Raw genomic sequence first — 26,173 nt, forward strand, 5'->3', positions numbered from 1 at the left:
ACTTTTAGTCTCATAATATTTGCCACAGATGACTATTTATTCAAGCATATCCTTCACTTTTAAACATTTTCAAAACCTAACTCTTAATATGTATTCATTTAAATCTAAAGCAAGTTTTTAAGTTTATAATACTTTGCTTTCTTCTTCTACCTCATATCTAATATCCAACCTTTCCTGTCAAATTTATCTTCTAAATACTTAGGGAATCTACCCATTGTCTCTGCTCCACCACTGTTACCCAAGCTACCATTACTTCTTTACCTAGAGTACTTTAGTAAGATTGATTTAATCAATCCATGTCCACTACTGGCCTTAGATCTATTCTCCATACTGCAATCTTTTCAAAATGTAACTTTGAACATGTCACCCATCTCCATAATATATTTCAATGACTTCCTATAGTCTAAAGATAAAGCCCTAAATTCCTCATATGTTCTGCTAAAACCAGCAATGCACAGCCTCTACTTACCTGTCCAGGTAAGCATTACTCATATATTACTTCACAAAGAGACCCTACTACTCTAGTTCTCTGTGGTATGGCTACACAAGCTTTCTATCCAGGCTTCCAACACACAGTCTGTCTCCTGTCATAGTCTTTGCACATGCTGATGCTGCCTCTTCTGATCTTATTAATGTCTTCCTTCAGACTTAGAAAAGGTCCATTCATTCATTATACCACTACACAGAACCATGTACCAATGTCCCTAACATAGTGCAACTTTACATTTATTTGTGTGATTATTTGTAATTTCTGTCCCCACCCCACCACCATTATATCACCCACTAGAATATAACCTCTGGAAAGAAGAAACTATCACTGTATTTCTTTCTCACTATACTGCTATCACCTAACACAGACTTGGCAGCAACCAGGAGATGTTCAGTAAGTATTTCTTTAAAGAATTACTACTGCTACTAAATCTAAGCCCTCAAACACTTGTCAACATCTAAAAGTGCCATCTTAAGTAAATTTTGATGGCACAGAACCCAAATTGAATTTGGGGGAGGCGGAGGGACAGGGTCTTTGATTTTTTTTCTTTTTTTTTTTTGGAAACGGGGTCTTGCTCTGTTGCCCAGGCTAGACTGAAGTGATGTCATCATGGCTCACTGCAACCTCAAACTCCTGGGCTTAAGCGATCCTCCTGCCTCAGCCTCTCAAGTAGCCGGGACTACAGGTGTGCACCACCACGCCCAGCTAATTTTTCTATTTTTTGGCAGAGACAGGGTCTCACGCTTAGTTATTGAGAAGTGAACTGAAATCTCCCATCATATGATTTTTCTATTACTTTTAGCTTTGTCAATTTTTGCTTTATGTATTTTTGAAGTTCTGATCTCATGGACATACAAACTTAAGATTGTTAGAACACCCTGGGGAACTGAACTTTTATCTTTATGACGTATCTATTTCAGTAATGCTTTTTTGCCTTAAAGCCTACTTTGTCTGATATTAACAGATAAAATCTTCATTAGAGTCAGCAAATTTTATATCTTACACCCTTTTACTTTCAATCTTTCTACACCCTTATATTTTAGGGGTAGCTTTAGTAAAATAATTTGTGTTGTTTTTTTTAAATCCAGTCTGATCTTTTTTAATTAGTACATCTAACCCACTTACCTTTTAATATAATTAATCACCAATATATTTGGGTTTAAATCTTCAATTTTATTATTTATCTCCTATTTGTCTATCCTCTGTATTTTTCTTTCTCTCCTTTCTTGCCTTCTTTTGGATTTTTGCTTTTCATTATTCTACTGATTTCCTTCTATTAGCTTTGTATAGTTATATATTTCACTAATATAATCCTTGGCTTACCAGAGTCAAATATAAATTAGAACCTTTATCTGCTCATAGAGAATACAAGAACCTCAGAACACTTTAATTACATTTTTCTCACTCCCAATTTACCTCTCTATATATACATATACAGAACATACAAATAAATATAATCACACAAGTCTTTATTATTAATGCTTTGTAGGACAGTCAATATTCATTTAGAATTATCCACTGTGTTGTTCTTTATCCAATCCTTCATCTACAAGTCACCATTTGAGTCCACAATCTTTTCACTAGGAAAAAACCTTTTAGTGTGGTCTGCTGGCTAAACTCTCAATTCGAAATGCCTTTATTTTACTTTTATCTGTTTTCACTGAGTATAGCATTCTAGGATGGCAGTTATTCTGTTTCAGAACATGTTACTGTCTTTTGGTTTTAACTCTTTCCAATGAGAAATGAGCTGCCATTTTTATGGTGCTTCACCTTTTAAAGGTGATTAAACTTTTTTCCCACTGTTTGCTTCTAAGATTACATCTTTGGTTTTCACAATTTCTAATAATAATAATAAAGATATTGTTTTCGATGTGAAGTATTTGTCCTGCCCAAATTATAGGACTTAATGAATCTGTCGTCTGATGTCTCTGTTATATTAAATACTTGGAAAATTCTCAGACATTACCTGGCCTTACTTGACTCTCCAGTTTTCTCCTTCTGGGATATCAATACACATATGTTAGACCTTTTTTCTTTTTTTTTTGAGACAGAGTCTCACTCTATTGCCTGGGCTAGAGTGCTGTGGCAGCCTAGCTCACAGCAACCTCCAACTCCTGGGCTCAAGCGATCCTTCTGCCTCAGCCTCCCGAGTAGCTGGGACTACAGGCATGCACCACCATGCCCAGCTAATTTTTTCTATATATTTTTAGTTGTCCAGCTAATTTCTTTCTATTTTTAGTAGAGACGGGGTCTCACTCTTGCTCAGGCTGGTCTCGAAACTCTTTCTCAGGCTGGTCTCGAACTCCTGACCTTCAGCAACCCTCCCACCTCGGCCTCCCAGAGTGCTAAGATTACAGGCATGAGCCACCACGCCCAGCTGTTAGACCTTTTTAAAGTATCATCTATGTCTCTTATGCTCTTTTCTGCATTTTCCATCCTTTTGTTTCTTAGTGGCTTGCTCTCTTCTTGTACCATACTATCTAGATCTAAATCCATCAAATTCTTAATTTGTTGCTGTATTTTTTAATTCTAAAATTTCCATCAGGTTCTTTTGTTCATTTTCAATTTTCTGCTGAAATTTTAAATTTTGTCTTTATGACTTGAACATATTAAAGTCTGTGTCTGATAATTTCATTATGTAGGTATTTTTAAATGGCTTTCTTTGTTAATTCCCTTATTCTTCTCATGTTGTTTTGTTTGTTCATATGCTGGTTATTTTGAACTGAGTGTCAGAAAATACATATGGAAAACCACAGATATAAGAGGAGGTTTGAGGTGATGGTATCTTTCTTAAGAGGTTTACCCTCACTTCTGGTAAGCAGTTAGGCCTGGTGTACTCCTAATCCTGGATCACTGTAATCCAATCAGATATTAAGAAGATGTGAGATGAAACTTTAATCCCTATGAGAGGAGGCTGAACACTTTCTGATTCACCTTAACTCCTAGGGAGTAGCCCTTCAAGGTCCCAACCTAAAGTTCTTTCTGAGTAGACCCTAAACAACACTTTCATCCTTAGCCTCACGAGTCTGGACAGTTCTACTCACCTTCTCAGTCTCTCAGCTACCTCCTCAGGAACTGGAAGATACACCTAGAGAAAGGTATACCCAAATGCCAGGCTCACATTTCTAAATGTACACTTTCTCTAAGATCTTGGTCTAATTCTTCACAGCCTTGTTATCTTTTCAATGCCTTCAAATAGATACATACATCCACAACTACATGTATGCAAATATACACACATATAAATAAATATTTTTTAAATATTTATATTTTGAGGCTAGGTTAGTTTTTATTAGTTATTCTAATCAGGAGAAGGAATACTTCTTTATTTCTGAACAATTCTTTATTAATTTTATGCATTGTATTTCTCAAAGTTTATAACCTATCTTCACTTTAAGGTGTCTTCTGTTCCTAATTTTCATATAGTAAAATATATCAATCTTTTTTTATTCAAAGTGCTTCTCTAGTTCAAAATCCAAAATATTTTTAATATCTTCTTTTGTGAAGTGTCTTTTCAAATGCTTTGCCCATTTTTTAAATTGGGATTTGTGCGTTTTTTAAAAATTGAGTTATGAGTTCTTTACATATTCTGGAGTACTCTTGTCAGATGTTTTGTGAACATTTTCTCACAGTCTGTGGCTTGTTTTTATTTTCTTAACTGTGTCTTCTGAGGCAAAGTTCTTGATTTTGATGCAGTCTCATTTATATTCCATATTGTTTTTTTGGCAAGGTACTTTTGTGCCTTAAGAAATTATCTATCCCAAAGTCACAAAAATTTCTCCTATGTTTTTTCCTACAAGTTTTAGCTTTAACATATACGTCTATTTTCCATTTTTAATATTAGTGTGATGTGTGGGTACATCTCAATTTTTTTGTTCATATGGATATCTAATAGTTCCAATAACATTTGTTGAAAAGACTGTTTTTAGTCCTCCTTTAAATTACCTTGGGACCTTTACAAAAATCACCTGACCATGTGGACTCTATTCTGTTCCACTGACCTATATGTTTACCCTTAGGGCAAGATGACAATGTAGCTTTATAGTAAGTCTTAAAATCAGACAGTATAAATTCTCCAGCATTGTTCTTTTTTTAAAAATTGTTTTGTCTATTCTAAGTCCTTTACATTTCAGTGTAACTTTTAGAATCGGTTTGCCAATTACTAAATAAATCGTTACTGGGATTTCTGATAGAGATCGCACTACTACAGAACAATTTGGGGAGAACTGACATATTAACATTGAGTCTTCCAATCATGAACACAGTATACTTCTCATATTTTTCCATTTGTTTAGATACTTAATTTTTTTTTTTTTTTTTTTTTGAGACAGAGTGTCACTTTGTTGCCCGGGTTAGAGTGAGTGCCGTGGCATCAGCCTAGCTCACAGCAACCTCAGACTCCTGGGCTTAAGCGATCCTACTGCCTCAGCCTCCCGAGTAGCTGGGACTACAGGCATGAGCCACCATGCCCGGCTAATTTTTTTGTATATATATTTTTTAGTTGGCCAGATAATTTCTTTCTATTTTTAGTAGAGACGGGGTCTCACTCTTGCTCAGGCTGGTCTCGAACTCCTGACCTCGAGCGATCCACCCGCCTCGGCCTCCCAGAGCTAGGATTACAGGCGTGAGCCACCACGCCCAGCCTAGATACTTAATTTTTCCTGGCAATATCTGGTAGTTTCTTCATATATTCATCTTACACATACTTCATTAAATTTATTCTAAGTATCTTGTATTTTTGAAGCTATTTTTAGATGATTTGTAAAATTTCATTTTCTAAATGTCATTGCCAATACATAGGATACAATTAATTTTTGCATACTGACTTTATGCCTTTGATAAGTTTGCTTATCATTTCTAGTAATTTTTCCAAGATTCTTTAGGATTTTCCTGACATACTCATGTATTACCTAAAACAAAGGCAGTTTAACTACTCCTTTATAATCTATATACTTTTCATTTCTTTTTCTTGTCTTATTATGCTGAGTAAAAGTGAGAATAGCAACCTTTCTTTATTCCTGGTTTTAGGGGAAAGGGATTTAGTCTCTTATTATTAAATAAAGTACCTGCTATCAGTTTTTTATAGAGGTCTGGGGCTGTTTCCTTCTCTTTTTAGTTTGCCAAGTATTGGGTGTTGAAACTTGACATATGTTTTTTTACTAGTCTACTGAGATAATCAGAGGGGTTTCCTCCTTTATTATGTTAACATGATGGATTATATTTATTGGCTTTCTAATGTTAACCAATCTTACATTTCTTGTGTAAACCTCATTTGACCATTATGTATTATATTCTTCATCTATTGCTGGATTTCATTTGCTAGTATTTTATTTAAGAAATTGAAGAAATTTGTTTAAGAAATGGAGGATATTAGCCTGCAGTTTAGTTTTCTTGTAATGTCTTTGTCTGGTATGAATGTCACAGTAACAGTGGCCTCATAAAATGTGTTAAGAAGTTCTCCCTTTTCCTTTACTTCCTTAAGGACTTTATGTAAGATTGGTATTTCTTCTTTCCTAAATATTTGAAATTCAACGGTGAAATTAGATTTGGGCTTAAGGTTTTCCTTGAAAGAAAATTATTAAATATCAATGTAATCTCATTCATACACACTCACATATATTATTGCTTGTGCTGTTTTTCTTGATTTGTGTCTTTAAAGGAATTTGCCTATTAAAGTGATATTGCTGAATTTATTAGTTCAAGGTATTGAAAACATGCACTTAATATCTACAATAATATCCCCTCTTTCATCTCTGATAGGGTTGTGTTTTCTCTTTATTTCTTGATCAGACTAGCTACAAGTTTATCAATCATATTAATCTCTTCAATTGATTTTCTCTGTTGTTTTCCACCTCATTCATATCTACTCTTACCTGTTGCTTTATTCCTTCTACTTACTTAGGGTTTAATTTGTACTGCCTTGTCTAGCTCTTTAAAAATCGATGCTTATATGACTGATTTCTAGACCTTTCTTCTCTTCTAACATGATCATTTAAAGTTTTCAATTTTGTTTTAGGCACTGCTTGACCTGAATCTCACAAAGTTTTTTATTTTGTGGTTTTGTTATCATTCAGTTCAAAATGATTTCACAAATTGCATTATTTGGAAGTTTGCAATTTAATTTGCAAATATTTGGAGATTTTCCAGAATTTTTGTTGTGGATTTCTAATTTAATTCCCTTGAGACCTAAGAAACTATTCTGTATAATTTCAGCCCTTTTAAACTTATCAAGACTTCCTTTATGACCTAGTATACGTTTAGCAAATGTTGCACATGCACTTGAAAAGATTGTGTATTCTACCATTGTTGAGTGGAGAGTTCTATAAATGTCAATTAGCTCAGGTTGTTTGACAGTGGTGTTCAAGTGCTCTTTATCCTTACTGATTTTCTGTCTACTTGCTCTATCAATCTATCAACTTGTCTACTCAAAAAGGAGTGTGATCTCCAAGCTGTAATTTGTGCAGTTTTCCATTTCTCCCTTCAGTTGTCAGTTTTTCCTTCATGCAGTTCATAGCTCTAACAGTAACTACACTATTAACTAACATTTAGAACTGTTGTTTCTTCTTGATAAAGTGATACTTTTATCATTAAGAAAGGTCCCTCTTTGTCTCTAGTGATATTCTATGGACTGAAATGTATTGTTTGATATTAATATGGTCACTTTAAAATTCTTATGAGTAGTGCTTGTATGATATATGCTTTGCCATCCTTTTAAACTCTATGTCTTTACACTTAAATTGTATTTCTTTTAGACAGATTTGGTCTGGCTTTTTAAATCACTAACCATCTCAGCTTTTAATTTATGTTGTTTAGTCCATTTATATTTAATATAATCACTGATATGGTTAGATTTAAACTTACCATCTTGCTATTTATTTTCCATTTGTTCCATCTAGTCCTTGTTCTTTTCTTTCTCTTTCCCTACCTTCTTTTGAATTAACCAAGCATGTTTAATTATATTTGATATCTTTTATTGACCTGTTAGCTGTATCACCTTTATTTTTTTCATTGGTTGCTCCAGGGCAGAGGACATTCCTACAAACTTTTTCTTAAAAGGCCTAATGATAAATAAATATTTAGACTTTTGGATCACATGGTCTCTGCCACAACTACTCAACTCTGCCACTACAGTGCAAAAGCAGCCAAAGACAATGAGTTAATGAATGGGTATGGCTGTGTTCCAATAAAACTTTATTTACAAAAACAAACAGCTGGCCCTGGGGCCATAATTTACTGACCTCAGCTTTAAGGTCTGCAATATCCATCTTTTTCATAGAACATTCTACCTGCCAAAACTGTGCTACTTCACGTAGCGGAAGAAACACAACAATGCAGTTCCATTTTTCCTTGTCTTTTATGCTACTGTCATAAATTTTGATTCTTTGTATATCAAACCCATTATACATTATTATCATTTTAAGTAATAATCTCTTGAAGAAAATTTTTAAGTAAGAAAAAAGTCCTTCTATTTACCTACATATTTACTATTTTATGCTCTTCACTCGTTGTATAGATCTGAGTTTCCATCTGGTATCCTTTTTCTACCTGAAGAACTTCCTTTAACATTTCTTGCAGTGTGGATCTCCTAGAGACAGATTCTCTCGGATCTTGTTTGTCTGACATGATCTTTAATTTGCTCTCATTTTTGAAAATTATTTTCACAGAACACAGAATCCTAGTTTGCCACGTTTTCTTTCAATCCTTTGAAGATGTCATTCTATGTCTTCTGGTTTGCACTGTGTGATGAGAAGTCAGCAGTTATACTTATCTTTGTTCCCCTCTATGTAAATGTATCTTCTTTTCTCTGGCTGCTTTTATGGTTTTCTCATTTCCAGCTGTTTCCAATAACTTAATTATAATAAACCCTGGTATGGTTTTCTTTGTGTTTATCCTGCTTGAGTTTCATTGAGCTTCTTGGACCATGGATTGAAATTTTTCTTCATATCTGAAAAATTTGGAGGCATTAATTTTTAAATACTTTTTTCTGCATCTCCTCTTCCTGGACTCCAATTATTTTCTCTCTGTGCTTAGATATGGATAATGTCTATTGTTTTATTTTCCTTTATTTAAATTTACTCATGTTGAGTTCTGCAATAATTTTCTCTTAAGCCTACCCACTAATTTTTTCATTTCAGATAATGTATTTTTCAATCTAGAAGTTCCATTTGGTTCTTCATTAGAATTTCTACTATCTCCTTTTTATATGCATGTCTTTAATTCTTTGAACATATTAATAATAATAATTGTTTTAAAGACTCTGTCTGTTAATGCCTACACATACTGGTTCTGTTTCTACCTGGGTGGTCTTTCTCCTCATTATAGATCACATTTTTACATTTCTTGTCATATAGTAATGTTCCTTGAATGCTAAACGTTGTGAAGTTACATTGTTAAGTATCTGGATTTAGTGTCTCCTTTAACAAATATTTTTGATCTTTTTATTGATAGGCAGGTAATTAATTTGAAAATCATCTTGACTTTTTTGAGGCTTCTTTCCCTGCTTAGTTACAGCAAGTCTGGACTAGCCTTTACCATAGGGCTACGTTAGCCCTACATGTACCGTGGTTTGGGATCTCTATCAAGTATAATTCCTAATAATTGCTCATTTCAGAGTCCCCAGTAGTTTTTCTTTATCTCATGGTTTTCTCATAGAATCTTACCCTATGCAGGCACAGCTTAGGATTCAGCTAAGATTCAAGGGAACCCCTCTGCAGATATACCTGGGGCTTTTTCTCATCACAGCTATCTCCTCTCAGGTGTTCTGCCCTGAGTACAGACATCTCAATCTTCCTGAACTTTAATCTCTGACTCCTCAACTCAGCAAGACCGCTGTGTACTTCTTGCTCTTTTTGAGATACCCTTCCCTGTTCCATATCTGAAATTTTGATTCAAGTAAAAAGGTAAGGAAATCACACAGATATTTATTTTGCTGCTCTCAGAGATCTCAATCCTGCACTGCCTGTTGCCCAATGTTTGAGAGTAATTGTTTCATGTATTTTGTTCCATTTTCTAGTTGTTCACTGCCACGAGGCCTAGTTGGATATCAGATATTCCATCATAGCTGGAAAGGGAGAACTATGAGTTTTGAAGTTTCATTTTAGACATTTAATACTTTACAGGAGTTTTCTTTTATTGTAAATACAGTATGAGATGGAGATCTAACTTCATCTTTTTCCAAACAGATTAACATTTTTTCTGGCTCCACTTATTCAGTGCTCCCTCCTTTTACTTACTAACTTGGGATTACAACTCTACCACATGAAGTTTGATTCATATATATATGGTCTGTTCCTAAGCACTCAATTTTATTCCCCTAGGCAATTTTTCCCTCTCACTAATATCACATTCTCAATTACTATAATAAATCATAACACCCTCTAGGGTAAATCCCTGTTTCCTGCTTACCACCTCTAGATGGGCCCTGCTTCCTAGTCCTTTTTTTTTTGCATTTTAGGCCCATGAGTATTGTGATTAAGCCAGCTGTAATTTGTATTAGACTTGCATTGAATCTATATACTAATAAGGGGAGAACTGACATTTTTATATTAAATATTATTTTCCATTAACATAGTGTATCTCTCCATTTATTTAAAATCTATCTTCCTTAACATTTTTATAAAGTTTTGATTTTCCTTATACTGGTCTTATAATTCTTTGTTACATTTATTCTGTAATATATGATATTCTTTGATATTATTATTAATGATGTCCTCTCACTATATTTCTCGCAGTCTACTGCTGACATAAATAAATGTAACCTACTTTTGTATATTAATGTTACATCAAGGTACCCTGCTAAACTCTCCTATCATATCCAGCCATCTGTAGTCTCGTTTCCTCCATCCATGTCGCTGATATATTAGTACAAGCCACTATGATTTCTCAACTGAATATATGCAACAACTTCTCATCAGTCTCCCAGACTCCAGTCCTGAACTCTACCCCCCAAGTAAAAGATTCTTTACTGATCTTTCTATTTCTCTGGCTTTCGAATATATTGTTTCTCCTGCTTGTAATATTCTTTCCATCTTCTCATGGCTAACCTAATTCCTGCTTTTTTTTTTTTTTTTTTAAGAGACAGGTCTCACTTTGTTACCCAGGCTGCCTCAGACTCCCAAGGAGCTAGGGCTATGGCTGTGCACCACCACACCCAATTTTTAAATATTTTGTAGAGACAGGGTCTCACTATGTTGCTCAGACTGGTCTCAAACTCCTGGCCTCAAGGTGATCCTCCTGCCTTGGCCACCCAAAGTGCCAGGATTATAGACATGAGCCACTGTGCCTGGCCGCCTGTTTATTCTTTAAGTTTCTGATTATTGCCCTCAAATACCTCCAAGGCTAGGTTAGCTACTCTTCTTGCGTGCAGAGTATCACTGTGCTTCTAACTCTTACTACCCTAAATTATTTCTGTGTCTCCAATTAAACCATATGCTTTTTGAGAACAAACCTTTATCTTAACCTTCACATATTCCAAGAACTTACCAGATTCTGACATGTGGCAAAAGATCAATATATACTTGTTCAATGAATGTCAGAATAATTAATATTAAAAAGACCCATCTGAAATAGAATTGTTTATGCCATTTTGCAGATCAAGAAACAGATCTAACTACAAATCTTCATGGTTCAAGAAACATTACTCCACTCTACTACTTTACTTTTACAAATGGTGTCCAAAATATACAATAAATGTTTTATCATAAAAGAAAAAATGTTTTCTCATTTTGAATTTATGTTTTGAATAATTATAACCTGTCACCCATGACTAAAGAAAAAGGAGGCCACAGGAAAAAAAGAACAAAAGAGCAATCAGCCAAATGGCAAAAAAAAAAAATACCCACAAAAACCTTACAATTAAAATGTCTATAAGCACTGAGATTTTTTATTAGGGTGATGAACCAGACTGATTTGTCTAGGGACACAGAATTTCAGTGTTAAAAGTGGGGAATCACCAGGCAAACCAGGGCAAGTTGGTCACTCTAATTTTAATACTAATACAAATATTTACTTTTATATGAAACACAAATTCAGATTCAATTATTTTTATTATATAATAAAACATGTAAGGCAAGGCCAGGCATGGTGGCTCACACCTGTAATCACAGCATTTTGGGAGGCCAAGGCAGGAAAACCACTTGAGGCCAGAAGTTCAAGACTAGCCTGGGCAACATAGCAAGACCCCATCTCTACAAAAAAAATTACAAATTAGCTAGGCATGGTGATACACACCTGTAGTCCTAGCTACTTAGGAGGCTGAAGCAGAAGGATTGCTTGAGCCCAGTAGTTTGAGGCTGCAGTGAAGCTATGATTGTACCACTGCACTCCAGCCTAGGCAAGGGAGTGACACTCTGTCTCCCCCCCACCCCACCAAAAAAGTAAAGCAGAGTATATTTTAGACATGTAATACAATGTTCTTTCAGTCATGCATATTTGTATTCAAATTTCAGCACCACCTCTTTATTAGTGGCAAGTTACCTGGCCTCTTTGACCATTAAAAAACATAAATTATTTTCTTACAGTGATGTAAATCTCTCAGAAATTCTAGAACATACATTTTTTAAAGGTAGAAACATATGCCCAGGTTCATTTCCATTTCTTAAATGCAAGTTAGTGTTAAAATTCTTACCTGTGTTACTTCCTCTGCACCAGTCATCTGGTACTTCCTCATCCTTTCAAATACTGAATGATCTGCACAGCCCCCCTGTGGACCATATTTATGGGGATAGTCTAAAACACAAGAAATATCATTATTGTCACATGTTAAGATATAACTAGTTATCTTATAAATGAAAAATTAACTGTCATAATTAATGAAAGCCATAAATTCTTATTGAGCACCTATGGGAAAGGCATTAAACTAGGCATTTTTATTTTAAAATCTGGAAGGTTCCTAAGTTCTCCTTCAATAAAAATCACTGGTCTTTAGTTTTTTATCATATGGATGATCTGTGAGTTCTAAAAAAGGACAATAATTATTCATTATTCAGGATTTAACTTTTCCAATCTTTCCCACTTAAGATACATAGAGCATCTTAAAACTGCAATTTACCTGATTTGTAATTTATAAATTTCCCTTCAGACACATTAAATTTCCTATGCCACAAATGTATAAAGCCCCCTCAATTTGAACTACAGGTAGGCTGATATTATATTTGGTTTAAATTCTTTCCACAAATGCCAATTGGCCTCAAGGAAAAGTAACCTAAAAACATACTCTATGGCATAGTAAAAGTAGACTGAGTTTAAATTTACTCAATGTATAATTCAAGTGACTGCTCTGCTTCACAAACCAGTATCTATTTTATCATTTATTTTCCCTTAATAAAGTGATTAATTTATCCTTAGCTGAACTGGTTCTAAGATAATGGTTCCATTTAGTTTAGTCATTTAAAAGTTCATTCCACTCTTTCAAAGTTCTGCATACTTCTCCCTTGTTATGGTCTTCCTTAGTTCATGAACATATTTTATAATTCAATCTAGTAACCACAATTAAAAGAACTGGCAAAATAAAACACCAAGACATGGGTAGAAGAGGAAGCACTGAAAAATCCTTAAGTAGCTTATAAATGTAATACACAGAAATATAATTATAAACACCGCAAGTAGTTTCTTAAGAAAATCTAGAACCTCAAGTGGACATTAGGGAACTACAGTTGTCCCTTGGTATACTCGGGGTATTAGTTCTAGGACATTCCCTCCCTATATCAAAATACAGGCATACTCAAACCCCAAAGTCAGCCCTGCGTAACCTACATCTAGAAAAGGTTGGCCTTCTGTGTATGTGGGTTTCACATCCCACGAATACTGTATTTTCCATCTGAGTTTAGTTTTTTGTTTTTTTTTTTTTTTGAGACAGAGTCTCGCTTTGTCGCCCAGGCTAGAGTGAGTGCCGTGGCATCAGCCTAGCTCACAGCAACCTCAAACTCCTGGGCTTAAGTGATCCTACTGCCTCAGCCTCCCGAGTAGCTGGGACTACAGGCATGTGCCACCATGCCCGGCTAATTTTTTCTATATAGATTTTTAGCTGTCCAAATCATTTCTTTCTATTTTTGGTAGAGACGGGGTCTCACTCTTGCTCAGGCTGGTCTCGAACTCCTGACCTCGAGCGATCCACCCGCCTCGGCCTCCCAGAGTGCTAGGATTACAGGCGTGAGCCACCGCGCCCGGCCTGAGTTTAGTTTTTTTAAATCACATGTAAGTGGACCTTCGCAGTTCAGATCTGTGTTGTTCAAAGGTCAACTGTATTTCACTGAAAATTCTAGTTAAATACTAAAATACAAATAAAAACTGGCAGGTGGGAGGTAAAGGCTATAGACAACCTATCTACACCAATACAACCGCTCTGATTTAAACTTTAAATTAGTTTTTATCAGAGGTCAAGGTTGTAACAGCTGTAAAATTCAATCAATAAATATAAAAGGAATGACATAATTAAAATTACCATTTTGCAACCCCACATGTACAAATTGATTTAGGCAAGGATCATCAATGGTTGCTAAAACCATTGGGTCAAAGTTGTGAGGGAACAGGATATTCAGTCTCTGAAAGTATCATTCCACAGATTATTTATTAATTATTAATATAAAGGGAAAAGGTACTTTCAGATCAGAGAGATTGATTACCACTTCAATTACCAAGTGATCAAATTTAGCATTACCAAACATAGGACCACCTGATACTATGTACCTCCTGATGTGATGCATTAAGAAATGTCCAGTATTCTTGCCAAAATAATTTAACTAAATCTAATCATGAGTGAATAATCAAACACACTGAGAATGAGGGGCATTCTATAAGTCACTGATCTAGACACAAGGAAAAAAAATGCAGTGTCATTAAAAAAGAAAAAAAAACAGAAAAAGTCAGGAACTGGGGCTAAGGGAGCCTGGTATAAGTTAAGACACTAAAAGAGACATAATAAACACATGCTTTAAAAGGGTATTTTTATGACAACTGAAGAAATACTATAGATTTTAAATAATTTTTATAGTCTGTATATTAAATGATATTAATTAATGATAACTTTTTAGGATTGAAACATTATTATAGCTATTTAGGAAAATGTACATATTCTTAGGAGATCAGAGAAGTACTTAGCAGTGAAGTTTCATGTCTGCAACTTACTTTCAAATGGTTCCCCAAAAAAGTGCACGGGAAGGGGAAGGATGTAAATGTTAAAACATGGCAATCCAGGGGAAGGATACACATGTGTTCACTGTGTAATTCTACTATTCTGTAGGTTTGAAATTTTCAAAAAAAAAGTTACAACTAAAAGATTGCAGTATCTGTGGTACTCAAATGATTTTGAAGTAGAAAACTAACACTAAAGAAGTGCTGGGGAGGAAAAAAAATGATATATTTAGTGTTTTACTATTTCAAAGATTGGCTTTGAGAAAGTGAAAGTACAGTATCACCCAACATATATTTAATAAGATTCTACCACAAAGGCTGGAAAGTTTTACAGCATAAAATGCCAAGATTTTCAATTCTCACCTTTTAGTAGATTTGGGGTCTTAGCAGCACAATGCCTTCTTCTGCTATTAATTTTAACCTGAAAATATCACAATGAGCCTTGCCTAGATTCTTAACAAAACCTAGCTTGCCTGGACCATCAGCTCATGAAGTTCCTCCATACCAGGAACACTCATTTCAATCAACAAAGAAAAAATGTACAGGCATAGTCATAGACAAGTATATACATACGTGTATACCTACACACACACACACACACACACACACACACAAGTTCTTTATTCCGTTAATAAACTTGATCCCTCAGTATTTTGCGAATTGTTTTAACTATCACATACAGTCAAGTTATAGCTTGATATTAGTTATTTATATATCCATTATTTTATGATATTTTGCCCCAATACTGGGATAGTCTATCCTCCAGTAACTAAAAATGTGACATGATTCTTTGGCTAGTTTTTCCTTAAATCATGGATAAGAAACGTTTTATCTACTTTTTAGCAACAATAATGAATATGATAATGAATCTTACTGCTGAATCTGGCAGTGACTAGGCAAATAAGTTAAAAATTCTTTCAGAGTACTAATTTATTAAATATTTTACCATATAAATGGATGAGACCAATTTATATACTTTTAAAATTTTATTTTAATTTCTGTTGCAGGGTAATAACCCACTAAATTATGATTCACTTACTATGTTCTATTCTTCGTTTCTTTATGAGTTAGTTTGTACTGCCTTAATATACATTTGTTAGACTAAAGTTAATACTTAAGTTAATAAGAACCAATTTTAACTTTATCTTATGGTAATTTAAGTTTAATGAAAAAAATATATATTTAGCAACATTTGATGACATTCTTACAGAGGTGAATTAGACAGACACACAAACCCCAAAAGATCTTTTAACTACTGTTCTAATTTATCCTAAAAATTCTTAAACCATCTTTATAACCCCCATACCAAAAACTGCTCTCTCTCACACAGTGACATGAACACAGACAGACACATTATCACACAGAGATGAACCCACTTCCAAATAAAAGACTATTTAACTTAGGCTTTCAAAAGAAAAGCCCTGTGATTAAATCATTTACAGCCAGTTTTCAGGTGAACTTTCCCCAAATGTCTGCCATGCCTGGTTTCCCCATCCCTCATACTTCACCACTACCAAACAAACAACAAAGTATGCTGGGCTGGGTGGGTGGAAATAATCTGTTTATCAAAATATATAACCTTTCAAAGGCCCCTCATATCAGCGTATCAATCACTTAACGAGTTTTTAAAAAAAGTTTTTAAATTTTCAGATTTTATTTGAAAAAACAAACAATTTTACTCTTGGCACAGTTTGGCAGTCATTGACTATAGTCAAAAGGTTCTTTGCTATTCTGGGCACAATTCTAGACTACACTTCCCAGCCTCAAGTTAAGTGTGGCATGTAACCAAGTTTTAGCTGAAGGAGTGTAAGCAGAAGGGTAGTGACCAGCCAAGATCCTCCACGGTCTTTCCCCCTTCTGAATGGCTAGAAAAAGACAACCTGGGAACTGTACAATAGTATAGGCACAAAATAAAGGAGACTGAATTCCTCAATCAGTTCTTGAAGAAAAGCTGCCTGATAGGGAATACTCACATTAGACTGTTAGGCAGTGAGAAATGGGCGTATAGTGCATTTTGTCACTGAATTTGGGGGCTGTTTGGAATTGTAGTTAACATTACCTAAATTCACGATGAAAACTTTTGTCAAGGAGAATAAAAGAATTCATTTTATGTCTGAGCTCCACTAGTATTTGGCGAATTTTTCCTATCACAGATAATTCCAAAATAATCTTGGTCTAACATATCAGCAATTCCTTAACAGTGTTAATACAGTGCTTTTATTGTCTTGTTTTCTGAAGGTTTTCATATATAACTAGTTTTTACCCATTCAAAGATACAAGTTTTGCCCCCAAAAATCAGTCAGATAGTTAAGTTGAAGACTGATACTCAGAGTATAGTAATAATTCCTAAAGATGAAAGCTTACAGACTCTACAACACCCAGATTTAATATTTTATATGCTTGGAGAAATAAGTTTTTCATTTTTCAAACAGTTTTTCAAAAGAGAATTTACCCAACATAAAATCTTAAGTTTTAGAGAGCAATAAACTGTGAGGCTCATCAGCAGTTTAGTTACAGTCCACCACATAATGAATACATCAAAAAACTTTTTTTTGCTTCCATGTATAATTTAGTTCCATGAGTATACTTAAAGATATATATCAGTTGCTATACCTGATTTGACTTAAATTTGAGAAATAACATACTACTTAGTAATCTGATCATGACAGAAACTAGGATTTACCTTCATTCAAAGCATACCGTGAAATATATTTTGAATCTGCTCCTACACAGGCCCAAAAGAGCTACTACAAAATATTCCTAGAAGAAAGAATTTTATAGCTTCCACACACTTGAACAATTTCATGTGCACAGCATTTAGCTGAACATCTTACTAAATTTAGGAACAGAACAAAAATATCCCTATCTTAAACAACTGTAACATCATTTTCTTTAATGTAATGATATGAGAAGTCAAAGAATAATGTACATGTCTGATTTATATATAATGAGCAATTCCTATTATACAATATCCCAATAAAATATAAAAACTTCCCAGATATTAAAAATACTAAACATATTGACACTCTGTTATCATCAATACATTGGCACCGATGCTAGGTATTTGAACAACTGGATTAAGGTAACCAAACAAATACTGTCATGGGTATCTCACCTACTTGGTAAAATACACATGTTGATACATTTACACACACACACACACACACACACACACACACACACACACACACATAGAGGCTTATAACATTGTATGTGTAGCTGATATTAGAGTGTATTTTCTTCTACCACTCTTCCACACGTAAGTGCCATAGCCAGTGTTCAGAGTAATACCACACTGCCTATAGGCTACTATCAACAAGAGTTGAGAGGAAGCCAGTAGAAACTTAAGAATAGAACCACCATGAACAGCAGGATGTTACTCCCCAGAGTGAAAAGACAGCCTAGATTCAGTAATAAAACTGTAACGCCTTCATAATCTTAACTTCCAACACCCTACTTTCTTTCTACCACTTTATTTTTTCAGCAAATTCCTTCTAGACTCTAACAATCTTTCAACACCAGTAAGACCCTTCAATCTGCCAATCCTACTACCTTGTTCATTGTCTATCACTGGACATTCCTTCTCTTCCTTATTCAGTCTAAATCCCATAGTCAGTTATCACTATAATTACTCTACTGCTTTCACCATCAACTCCCTAGTTCTCCACAATAGCCCACCTGACTCTCAACCAAATCCTGTTTAAATTCAACTCTCTACCTACACTCCTGAAGCTGAATGGAGCTAGAGAAAAACTGGTAACTATGACTATTCTCACTCAAAAGTCATGATCTGTAACCTCAAGCAGTTCCTTAATGCCAGAGTCCATTCTCTATTTTATTCCCCTAGTTAACACCAGGAAGTCCTTGCTTCGCCACAGCAGTATGGGCCAGCCCATAAAACTGGCCATGCAAGCTGAAACTATGCAAAGCAATCCTAACAATCAATGGAAAAAAATTACAATTGTCCTGTGAACTTTAAAATCTTTTATCAAAATACTCAAACTCTCTTACTATTGGTTATTAATGTACAGGGGAATGAAAAAAAAAAATATTTATTCAGTACACTATAATTTAAAATACTAGAAATACCAAGAATTAGAGAATTTAAAAAGAATTAGAATGTTTTATTTCTTTGTTAATTGTATTTTATATATGATGAATTAAAGATATAAATTCCTTTTGAAAGCTTAAAATTTAGGGCAAAAAAAAAAAATTTCCAAAGCAACAAAGCAGTATTTCCATATGCTTCAAATTCTGTCAGCACAAAGCTATCTCAATAGAAAAAAAGGTGGTCAAGCATAACATTTTTCCCATATACTTCAAAACTTCTAAAACAGCCCATTTTCTCTAGTCATCACATTAACTATAAATGGCCAATGACATTTTCCCTCTAAAATTACTGACAATATAATCCTCAATTCTAGAAAAGGCCTTTGTTCAACTAATGAATAAGCCCTCATTGAGATGCTAAATCATAGGATGCACTGTAGTTCCCCTGAAAAGGCCAAACAGCATATTCTTTCACAAAGAATGAGTCATGGGTGTAGGATATTCAGCCTTTTAAAACAAAGATCAGCTTTAGATCTATTGCCTTTCTTCCAGTTCCTTTGCATGCCAACCTCTTGCTTTTGTTCTGTTGTAGGAAACACAAATATAAATAATACATATATTGTGATACCATCTTAAGTAGGAAATTGCTCTAGTTAACTCTCAATCATCCACTCCACTGAGGGGGAATATTTATAGTTCAGATTCTCTGCCCAACAGAACCACGCATAAAACACCAACTTCCTGCATCCTCACTACTCCCCTCTATGTAGACTGGCAGATTAAGAACTTGACTGCAAGGTCCAAGTCAAGGGTGTAATCCCTCCAATAACATGCTATGAATCACCAAATCCAATCAAGTAATTCAACCTTTATTATATTAACTGAATTTAAAAGAGTGACTTCAAATAATAATTATGCATAGAAATTATTAATAAATGTATTACATAATTTAATTATTAACAAATTAAAAAAGAGTGTCATGCATGGGGTGAGGTCCTTGCCCATGAAAGTTGCCACTGATTTCCAAAGTTGCCAAATATCAACAAGGATTTGCTGATGGAGAATAAAAGGAAGAGTAGCTTTTTGCTTTTTTTTTTGAGGAGAGATGAAGAGTTTGGAGAGAGGGAAGGTCTCTAAATGTTCCTTCCCCTTCTAATTCCAGTGTACAGGAGTTCCTTTCTCCCTTGTACCTTTTCACAATTACCACATCTAGTTTCTGTTTGGGAAGGTGAGGGAGCATGAAGACGAGTATAGTGTGGTTGTCCGTGGGAAGTAGAGGAAGTGAAGACAGTCCTCACATACACTCACAACACTGATCTCCCAGGACGCAGAGATGAGGTGCTGGGCCAGGCACGTCACTCCCCATTCACGGTTTTTAGAAAGAAAGGGTTACTGTTGTCAGCAAAAGGGATCATAAGTCAGGTGAATAAGAGAAACGTTGCTTTATTTTTCTGATCAATTGCAAATAGAATTACTAGACTCTTAAGTGGATAAGGATAGAAACTTTGCCCTATTCATCATTGTATCCACAATACAAAAGTGTCTTGTAGAGATTAGGCTCTTAAATAATGTTTAATTAACAAATTAAATCAGTCATTAAGCCTGTAAAACATAACTAAAGCTTGAAATGAACTCTTGTAACACACTGATTTAAAGTGACCATTATTTCCATTTATTTGTCTTGGGACTAAACACCTATACACAGCAGTAAATGGGTGATTTCAGGCAAAAGAACATGCCAGCTTCTTTCCTTTTCTGAAGATTCCAAGCTATGACAGCTAAAAAAGAATTAGTTGCAGTCAGCATAATAGCTACCCTTCTGTCATCACAGATTCTTTCCTCCAGCAGTCAAAAGTCTATCCCTTATATTCAAGGTTCAAGTCAAATGCCACCTCCCCTGGGAAGTCTTCCTAAATCTGCCTAAAAGCTCCCTCAGGGTGTACCACCCTCAGTGCTTTGATGACATTTTGTTACAGCATTTATCACATTTTCACCATGTCTCTCTTCAAAATTTATCTTCTCTTTACTCAATACTTGACAAGTGATATAAAAACCATTATAGTTTTATTTATAATAACCCTAAACTAGAAACAACCCAACTGTCCATTAACAGGTGAATGTATAATGGAATACTACTCACCAATAAACATGAAAGAATTTTTAATACAAGAATGAATCTCAAAATACTTATGCTGAGTTAAAGCTAGGTTTTCTTAAAAAGTAGATAATATATAGTTATATTTACATAAAATTCTAGAAAATGAAAACTAACCTATAGATTAGTGCCTGAGGAAAGGGGGGTAGGATGGGTAGGAAGAAGAGAAGGATTACACTGAGTAGAAGGAAGTTTGGGGGGATGATGGATATGTTCACTATCTTGACTGTGGTGACAATGTCACAGAAATAAAGATATGTCAAAAATTATCAAATTTGGGCGGGACATGTACAATGTATATAACTTGAACTTATGTACCCCCCTGATTAGCTGAAATAAAAAAAAAATTATATGCTTTAAAATGAGCAGTTTATTGTATATCAATTTTTCCTCAATTAAGCTACTAAAAAAAGTTAATAACAACTAGAGATGTAACAACCAAATGCAACGTGTGGACTTTGAATCCTGTATTTTAAAAAAATTATGAGACATTTTTTGTGAAACAGTTGCCTACAGACTGTATGATAAGATATTGTTAAATAAGTACTGAATTTCTAGCTATAAGAGTATAAATTTGTATAATCTTCTTAGAGAGTCATCTGGTAATATATATCAAAATTTAAATGTCTGACAATATTACTTCTAGGAAATTAATCTTAAGGAAATAATCACAACAAATACTGAGGGGGAAAATATGTGCAATAATGTTAACTAAAGCAATTTTTAACAGTAAAAAAGAGGAAATAATCTATATGTCCATTAGTTGGTGGGTTGGTAAATAACACATTCATCAATGAAACAATGGAATATTATTATGTAGTCATTTAAAGGAAAAATGTAAAGCTATATTTATTGATATAGAGATCTAAGATATGCTATAAATGAAACTTAAAATAGTATGTAAGTGAGATCTGAAGGGTCATTCACAAAAATGTTAATGGTGGTAGACACTTCATCTTCTATTTACTTTACATACAAGAATGTTTATTTTATATAGTCATTTGGTAATCAGCACAAACAAAAATATTTCCACCTTTAAAGGAAAAGCACTTTAGAACTGTTAACTTCTAGAAGAGATTTAGTGCTATGGCCGCTACCCTCATTTCATACCTGGAGAAAATGAGACCCAGAAAAACTAAGTTACTTGTATAAGATTACAAAGCTATTCTAACACATCACCCTGATTTTAATTCTAACTGTTTTTCCCACACATACACCATGCCTCAGTTCTCTGACACATTACCTCTTGTGCTTTCTCCCTACCATGTCTGCCATAATTTACATGATTTTGAGCAAATGAATTAAACCCTAAAACAATTTTAACTAATTGATCTACAAGGTTGCTTTTAAACCCATGATTCTTAGACTCTCTAGTAGCTAAAACTAGTAAAATTAACATCTATGAATTCCTAGACTAATGTTCAAATGTAAATATAACAAGATTGCTTATTGAGATTACCTAATCCCCAAATGTACAAACCATGAACAGAATTTAACATTTTTATAATAAATCAGATCTCACAATGCCTCTTTAAAAGCAGCTCTTTGGGGGCGGGCCAGAGACCTGGACCAATGTCTTCAGGCACTCTCACAAGGTCACTAGCATACACACGAATTACTGAATTGTGCTATAATAGATGTGAAAGACTGAGTTTTAGCTCCTCTTATCCCTAGAACATGTATATACTCCTAAATGCTATTTTTTTCTAGTTTTTCTATAATTTCTCATAAAAGTTAAATCTAAAACATAAATATGCTCTATTTTTCAGTAGTGAATACAACTAACCTTCTCTAAAATCAATAATGATACCAAAAATAAAAAAGCCTTAGCTTTCTCCTAACTTTTTAAAAACCCTCTCTGTAAATGTCTCTATTGTCACTTAGTCCTCTGCCTTTCAGCAGGCTTTAGAGTATTCTCTCCTTAGAATGTAACAGAAAAAAGCACTGGAGTGGAAGCCAAGAGATACCAATCTTTGTCATGATACTATATTGCACAAGTTTTAGACTCTTTAGGCTTCAGTTTCTGTCATCTTTATTTTTATTTGTATTTTTTTTTTTTTGAGACAGGGTCTTGCTCTGTCTCCCAGGCTAGAGTGCAGTGGCCTCATCATAGTTCACTGCAATCTCAAACTCCTGGGCTCAAGTGATCCTCCTGCCTCAAGTTCCCAAGGTGCTGGGACTACAGTAGGCATGTGCCACCACACCCGGCTAATTTTTCTATTTTTGGTAGAAACAGGGTCTCACTCCTGCTCAGGCTGGTCTCAAACTCCTAGCCTCAATTGATCCTCTGGCTCAGCCTCCCAAAGTGCTAGGATTACAGGTGCGAGCCACCATACCCAGACATAGTTTCCCTCATCTGTAAACAGAGCATTGAATTCCAGTGCCTTTTGCAACGCTAAAATTATAGAATTTCTTATTGCAATCTCTTTGTAAAACACTTCAGACACTGCAAAACAAAATCATGAGGATAGTTCTCAGAAGAAAACAATAAAAATTTCAAATAGAATTTTACTTTTTCAGGTGAGTTTCAGGTGTTGTTTTACAACATAAGCTTTGTTATTTTTAAATAACTGTATGTTTCTGACAGCCATTGCAGTACATTGAGCTCCACTGAAACAGTGCTAGGGCAAATGACAGCCAGACAGGCACTGGGCAACTCTGTTCCTTGCTGAGGAAAAATAACTAAACATGGGCAAAGGAGATCCTCAGAAGCTGAAGAGGCAAAATGTTATCATATGCACTCTTTGTGTAAACTTGCCAGGAGAAGCACTAGCAGCAGCACCCAAATGTTTCAGTCAGCTTCTCAGAGGTCTCTAAGAAGTCCTCAGAGAGGTGGAAGACCATGTCTGCTAATGAGAAAAAAAAAATTTGAAGACATGGCAAAGATAGACAAGGCCAGTTATGAAAGAGAAATGAAAATTTATATTCCTCCTAAAGGAGAAACAAAAAACAAGTTCAAGGATCCCTATGCACCCAAGAGGCCTCCTGCGGCCTTTTTCTTGTCTTGTTCTGAGCATTGACCAAAAATCAAAGGAGAACATCCTGGCCCATCCACTGGCAATGTTGCAAAGAAACTGGGAGAGATGTGGAATAACACTGCTGCAAATGACAAGCAGCCTTATGAAAAGAAAGCTCCTAAGCTGAAGGAAAACTACAAAAAGAATACTGCTGCATTACAAGAAAAGGAAAGCCTGATGCAGCAAAAAAGGGAGTCATCAGGGCTGAAAAAAAGTAAGAAAAAAACGAAGACAAGGAAGGTGAAGAGGAAGATGAAGAAGAGGAAGGTGAAAAAGATGAAGATGATAAGTTGGTCCTAGTACAGTTTTTTTCCCTTGTCTATAAAGCATTTAACCTCCCTGTACACAACTCATTCCTTTTAAAGAAAAAAAATTGAAGTGTAAGACTGTGAGATTTGTTTTTAACTGTACAATGTCTTATTGGATAAATGATACATTACCAAATGTGTCTTTAAACAGCTCTGTCTTGCTGACACGTTCAGTAGCCACTAACCTTGCCTAGTACAGTATGGGGTTGTAAACTGGAATGGAAATTTAAAGCAGGTTCTTACGGTGCACAGTACAAATTAATTATATATGGGGATGGTAGCTTTTTCATCTTCAGTTGTCTCTGACGCAGTTTATAAGAAATAATTATTGTTCTGTTAACTGAATACCACTCTGTAATTAAAAAAAAGTTGTAGCTGTTTTGTTGACATTCTGAAGACTTCTAATTTTTATTTTTAAAAAATCTTATATTTCTGAAATGATTCATTATATTTCATTATAGCTAAAATATATTTTATATATAAAGGTAATAAATATGAATATACACATATCATATCCATACCTAGATACATATATGATAACCAATCCGAAAAGCCCTTGATATAAAATTTTCTCAACTTGATTTCTTTTTATATAAATAAACATATAAAGTTTCTGACTGCATAATATGAAAAGGCTAGGGATATTTGTTCCAAATTCTGTCAAAAAGAATTAAGCCCCTCGCTGTCGTCTCTGTTTATCTGATCTTTTAAAACTGTTTCTAATTTTCTAATTTAGTATCATACATTTCTAATTAAATACTATTTTTAAAATAACTGTCATTTATCATAGCCACCTCAACTTTTCCACTTTTGTCCCTCTGAGTTGTGCAGAGAAATTTGTATTTCCCTAGAGATTAACTGAGGACAAAAGCAAAGTCAACAATGTCTCAAAATTTTTATATTTCTTTCAAATAACATTCTATGCTGTAATAAGTTTATATTTAAGACCAATGCTAATTAAAGTATGTAAATTAAAACACATAGTAGAAAGATTAACCAAAACACTTATATACACTGTGGGAGTTCTGAAGCCATTCAATTAGAGCACTCTACACTTCAACTTTTCCAACTGTCTACCATCATTTATCACAACTCAATATGCACAGCAGATTTCCAAGCTCCAGATTGGACCAAAGTATAGCCAGACCCCTTTTTAAGACAGTCTTCAGAATTTCCTGTTACTTGTGAATGACATTACTAATCTGATAATATCAGATATTGACCAATGCTATCTATTATCAATACCTACCAATTCAATTTTTTTCTTCCCTCTTTTCTTCCTTCTTTTTGTCCCTCCCTCCTACTAACAGTAACACAAAAAGAGCTGGAAGCCTTACTGATTGTGACAAAACTCATTTATGTCAACAACTTCAAAAACAAAATATGAATCAAACCAATAAAGGTGACAGAAAAAAACACCACAATATAGAACTAATTGATTTTTTAAAGGTTACAGAAGCAATATCCTGAAGTTTCCACAAATGAGACTTCCACGTGAATGAGGAGGCCTCCATCTTGAAATAGTAAAATAAAGTTTAACAATCTCAATTTTTCACAACAAGAAATAATAGAGCTTCCCACTGAAGCACAAAAGAAAGAAGAGACAAGTATAGCTATGGTTAGCACATATGCTGAAAGTAGGGGAGCTCTACTACTACGAGGCTTAGGCAAATTCAAGCTCTCTGGGCTTTCCTATGGAAGAAAATAAATAAATTTGAAATGAAAAGAATAAATCCAAATATATCAATACTTATTCTGTAGCTTGATATACTTAATTGAATTTTTTTAATTCGGAGATTAAGCATTTCTATACAGGTATAGCATGGGAAAATTACTCAGACTGTTATTTCTTGGATAGGTAGTACACAAAAGAGTACAAAGGTACACTGTTACAACTAATAATTACAAGCAATCATGTAGTCAAACATCCCTAAAACTTGTCCATGTTAATAAGATTACTACTATTATAGTTTATAGGACAGTGTTTTTCCCAGTTTCTTTAAAATAAACTGTGCAAAAGATT

The 26,173-nt window shown here is 34.4% G+C and overlaps 1 protein-coding gene and 1 pseudogene across 2 annotated transcripts in view; one reads left to right on the forward strand and one right to left on the reverse strand.

Annotated features, from left to right (window-relative positions):
* ADAM10 (ADAM metallopeptidase domain 10) overlaps positions 1-26,173 on the reverse strand; it is a 127,642-nt gene that overhangs the window by 50,461 nt on the left and 51,008 nt on the right. For both annotated transcript variants that reach the window (XR_006729826.1, XM_045530224.1), the window contains exon 5: positions 12,117-12,217. Coding sequence is in view for 1 of the 2 variants with exons in the window: in XM_045530224.1 (XP_045386180.1) it covers positions 12,117-12,217 (101 nt within the window). In the remaining variant the exon portion in view is untranslated. The remainder of the gene's footprint in view (positions 1-12,116; positions 12,218-26,173) is intronic.
* LOC123642992 lies at positions 23,514-24,219 on the forward strand (annotated as a pseudogene).

This window comes from Lemur catta, chromosome 1 (assembly GCF_020740605.2).
Source record: "Lemur catta isolate mLemCat1 chromosome 1, mLemCat1.pri, whole genome shotgun sequence".
Taxonomy (NCBI): Eukaryota; Metazoa; Chordata; class Mammalia; order Primates; family Lemuridae; genus Lemur; species Lemur catta.